The 4,505-nt window shown below is 43.4% G+C and overlaps 1 protein-coding gene across 1 annotated transcript; it reads right to left on the bottom strand.

Annotated features, from left to right (window-relative positions):
• Positions 1 to 273: 273 nt before the first annotated feature.
• Positions 274 to 1,218, bottom strand: LOC107684181 (iodothyronine deiodinase 3; the record flags this gene model as incomplete). The annotated part of the gene is made up of 1 exon (XM_016480394.1): positions 274 to 1,218. A coding segment is annotated over exon 1 (348 nt), but the record flags the coding sequence as incomplete, so codon positions are not given.
• Between the last annotated feature and the right edge of the window lie 3,287 nt (positions 1,219 to 4,505).

The following is a 4,505-nucleotide window of genomic DNA, read 5'->3' as shown; positions in this document are numbered from 1 at the left end:
AGTTCAGCAGCATTGAGTTAAAGAGAGTGAACTTTATCTGGACTCTGCACATGCATTTGGACACTTGGATGTGACCGATTTCAATCAAAATCACAATTTAGATGCAGCCAGAGCAACAGAAATGCATTTCACATTTAAATCTTCACATTATGCGCAGGCTTCGTTCATCGGGGGAAACCAGAGGTCTAACGCGCTGTAATGCGCACCTGATCACCAAGCTATGTTTCTATCCAAAGACTCGAATTTAACTTCTGCGCAAAAACATCGCTTCAGCAGCAGCGGCCTCTGAGCGCAAGCGAAGTCCAGCACGCGTCTGCGCGTCGGATCCGCGAGCGGAACCACTTCGCTGTTGGGCGCGTCGCGGCCGAGACGCGCGGACTTCATCCAGTCCAGCTTGTGTCCGTGGAAAACCGCTTTGAGCGACTCCCAGCTGAACATGCGGCTGCTGTCGGAGATGCACAGCGGAGGGTCCTCGTCCTCCTCCTCACTCCTCAGATGGAACAAAACTCTCCTCCTCACGCACAGAAAATCAAGACACCACAGCATGAACGCGGCGACCAGAAAACGCGGCAGGATCACCAAACACGCCAGCGCGTTTTTCAGCGCCTTCGCCGCATTCATGATCGATCCCAGAAGAGTTTCTGGTGTTCAGCGGCTCAACTTCCCTTTTATGTGATGAATGAATGTCAGTCAGTCACTCCGCCTCCAAACACACGCTGGAACACACCGAGGCGCATCACTCATATTCCGAAATGCCATTCCATCGAGGAACGGAGTGCAGCGCAAACACAAAGCGTCTCCTATTAACGTTAAAACTCTTGATGGCTTCAGAAGTTCTCGTCAGTCCACTGCAGGAGCTGTAGCAGCGCACGGACGCTCGCGAATGACTCCGTGACGCGCTGCGAAAGTTCCTATGATCTGAATAAGTGATTGAGCAGGTGAGCGTCAGTCGATCATCCGACACCAGACGGCGCTAACCCTCTGATCTTCAGCCGGATCAAGCGCGCAAACCACTGCGCATTCACTGCCGCGCATCACAAGAGTTTCCATCATGCACTATTTCAGGTCATCGATGCATTCTGCCCTGCTGAAAAAAACAAACACACAATAGAATCCATCACAGAATTTGTAATGGTTTTACTGGTTATAATGGAAACTCTAATGGTCCCTGTGGGTTTCTACTGGTAATTGGTCACCTGCTATTGGTGGCGTGTTAACACCACTGAATCCTAATGAAATATGTCATCCTGGAGCACAAAACCAGTCATAAGGTGAATAAATAATCTTTCTATTGATGTATGGTTTGTTAGGATAGGACAATATTTGGCTGAGATACAACTATTTGAAAATCTGGAATCTGAGGGTGTAAAAAAATCTAAATATTGAGAAAATCATCTTTAAAGTTGTTCAAATGAAGTTCTTAGCAATGCATATTACTAATCAAAAATTAAGTGTTGATATATTTACGGTAGGAAATGTACAAAATATCTTCATAGAACATGATCTTTACTTAATATCCTAATGATTTTTGGCATAAAAGAAAAATGTATAATTTTGACCCATACAATGTATTGTTGGCTATTGCTACAAATATACCCCAGCGACTTAAGACTGCTTTTGTGCTCCAGGGACACAGATAATTAAGTGCATAGTGTATAGTTTGTAATTTGGGACAATTTTACACCTGTAGCACAGCAAATGCTTTTTAATGTCCAGGAGGCTGACACTACTGTTCACATACATCAAATGTGCTATACACTTTCAAGTAGTTTAGTTTGGAGTCGCTGCATGAGGTGCTGTCATTTACTGTGTCCTAAAACATTCATTCATCAACAATATACAAATCAAAACATGATTGGCCAAATAAAAAAGTCCAATCATAAGTAAGTGTTATCCATCCATCTAAACTCTGTGTGCGGTCTTCAAAGGACAGCATGGAATTGAATCAAATGGAATCGAGAGCTTGTGAATTCATGATTCAATAAATCATTGTTTTTGAAGAAACTGATTGAATGAATGATTCGGATGACTCTCTCATAAAGACTTGCTTCATTCCTTAAATCAATCAGTGTTTTTGTTTTTGCATTTCTTATTTGAATAGAAAGCTACAGTGTTGACGGTAGTTATTGCTTCACACACATGATCAGGGCGTTAATCTAAAAACAGCCGTTGCTTTACGTGACAGCCGTGCATTACTGGATCACCTTTCAACCTAAACATGTATGATTCTGCACACCGTATCATATTGTGCTTTAAATATGTCGCAGGTTAAGTTCATAAGTTCAGAATGCATTCTATTATGTTCAAACAACATTTAGCCAGACGAAAATAGGACACACTATTAGTACAGACAGAGTGAGTGTTCATATGCGCGGTGTATGTTACATGTGAATATCCACAGGAGCACGTCTGTGACGGATGCCAGCGAAGCCACTACCGCACTTCATGCATTATATTCATATTTGCAAATATGCACGTAAACTCTATATGTGACCCTGGAGCACAAAACCAGTCATAAGGGTCAATTTTGTGAAATTGAGATTTATGCATCATCTGAAAGCTGGATTGACCCATACAATGTATTGTTGGCTATTGCTACAAATATACCCCAGCGACTTAACACTGCTTTTGTGCTGCAGGGCCACATATTTATGAAAACCGAGGTGAGCGTCTGAACTGCCCGTCATGATGAGACTCAAGAGCAGCAGCTTTTGTCATTCAGTCACGTAAAGAGTGTAAAACCCGTCCGGTATCTGCTGCTGCACCCTCACACACGTCTCCAAGACGGAAAAAAGACAAACAGAGCTTTCACATTATGATGAAACTCACTCTGAACACTCTTTCAGAAGAAACGAACCCTTCTTTCGGTTTATAGTGCTTAATGGATTCTTCCCAAACGGCTTAAAAGTCCATGCGTACAAACATAATCAGGCTGTTGAGATATCTGAGATTTCTTAGGCTATTATTTGTGAAAGCAACAAAAAAAAATCTGCTTTCATCGTGGCATTCTTCAGGATAAAGAGAACACATAATCATGTCAGAGGAACAAGACTGTATGTCTAGATGCGTGGTCTCGGGCTTCAGATGAAAGCGGCGTTTTCTCTGTAAACCTCTGGTGTTTCCATGGAAGCAGCTTCTTCTTCTCTCTGTTCTTCTGACAGTCATGAGTTCATTCTGCTGAATGCGTGTTGCTTATCTTTGTTTCTTCACTCAATTTAAGGTTTGCGGTTCCAAAAAGAGGAATGCAGCATCAGTGCAAAATCAGAACTACGTCATCTTCATCTTGACTGCAGTCCTTCAGAAGCATCTTTGTTCTCGTCTGAGTCAAATTGCCTTTATTTATATAGCGCTTTTAACAATACAGATTGTGTCAAAGCAGCTTTACAGTATTAAATAGTGTGTAATAATGCAGAAGGACAATAGTAAACACTCAATTTTCAGTTAAAGGCAGTTCATCATTGAATTCAGTGATATTCATCGTCCAGCTCAGTTCAGTTTAAATAGTACATGTGCAATCAAGTCCACAATATCGCTGGATATTAAGTGGAGTGTGTGTTTGGTGACTGTGAGGATTCACATCTGAGATTGGCATCCACAAACCCCGTCCAGATCTGCAGTTTCCAGTCTGATTTCTCAGTTTAGCATGTGCTTATGCGTGTTTCTTCAGGAATGATTGATTTATTCTCTGGGCCTCTGTCTCTCCGCTGCGCTGCTTGGCTTGTAACCCAGTTACCTTCTATAAACCGAGCTGGCTCTTGGCAGCGGCGCTGGGTTTATCCGAGGACAGCGAGCTGGAAAATCACCCAGTGCGATCCGCAGGCTTACTGAGGTGGCTCAGGTCCAGCGCTGATGAAACACCATGAAGGCTGTCACCGGCGAACTGTCATCGCAGCCGCTTCATCATCCTGCAGCGTTTCTTCCACAGACTTTGATTCCCAGCGTCCCTCGCTCAGCTCCTGCTCCACTCACATGAACCGGCGTTTCTCAGCAGCCGCAGTCACAAAGGACACATCTGATAATCCCACAGTCACGAGGCTCTTTGATCCGTGTGCATTTTTCTCTCGAACTCAATGGCTCTGCGTTTCGTACAAAGATGCACACGTCTCTGTGGCGTCCTGAGAAATATGTCACTCTCGTGTGCCACTGTACACAGCGAGATGAGTGCATTATGCGCAGTGTTGGGGAAAGTTACTTTTAACCAAATTGCTGATGACACCCAGCCAGGTATAGCCTTATCTCCAAATGACTACAGCCCCATTGACTCCCTCTGCCAATGCATTGATGAAATGAACAGTTGGATGTGCCAGAACTTTCTTCAGTTAAACAAGGAGAAAACTGAAGTCATTGCATTTGGAAACATTATTATGCCGCCCGCAGCTGGAATCAGCTTCCAGAAGAGATCAGATGTGCTAAAACATTAGCCACATTTAAAGTTTAGCTGTGCATTTATTGAATGAGCACTGTGCTACGTCCCAACTGACTGCACTGTATTTTATGTATAATCA

This window comes from Sinocyclocheilus anshuiensis, unplaced genomic scaffold (assembly GCF_001515605.1).
Source record: "Sinocyclocheilus anshuiensis isolate Anshui unplaced genomic scaffold, SAMN03320099.WGS_v1.1 scaffold1893, whole genome shotgun sequence".
NCBI lineage: Eukaryota > Metazoa > Chordata > Actinopteri > Cypriniformes > Cyprinidae > Sinocyclocheilus > Sinocyclocheilus anshuiensis.
Note: the sequence above shows the minus strand (reverse complement) of the source record. Positions and strands in the feature narration are given on the sequence as shown.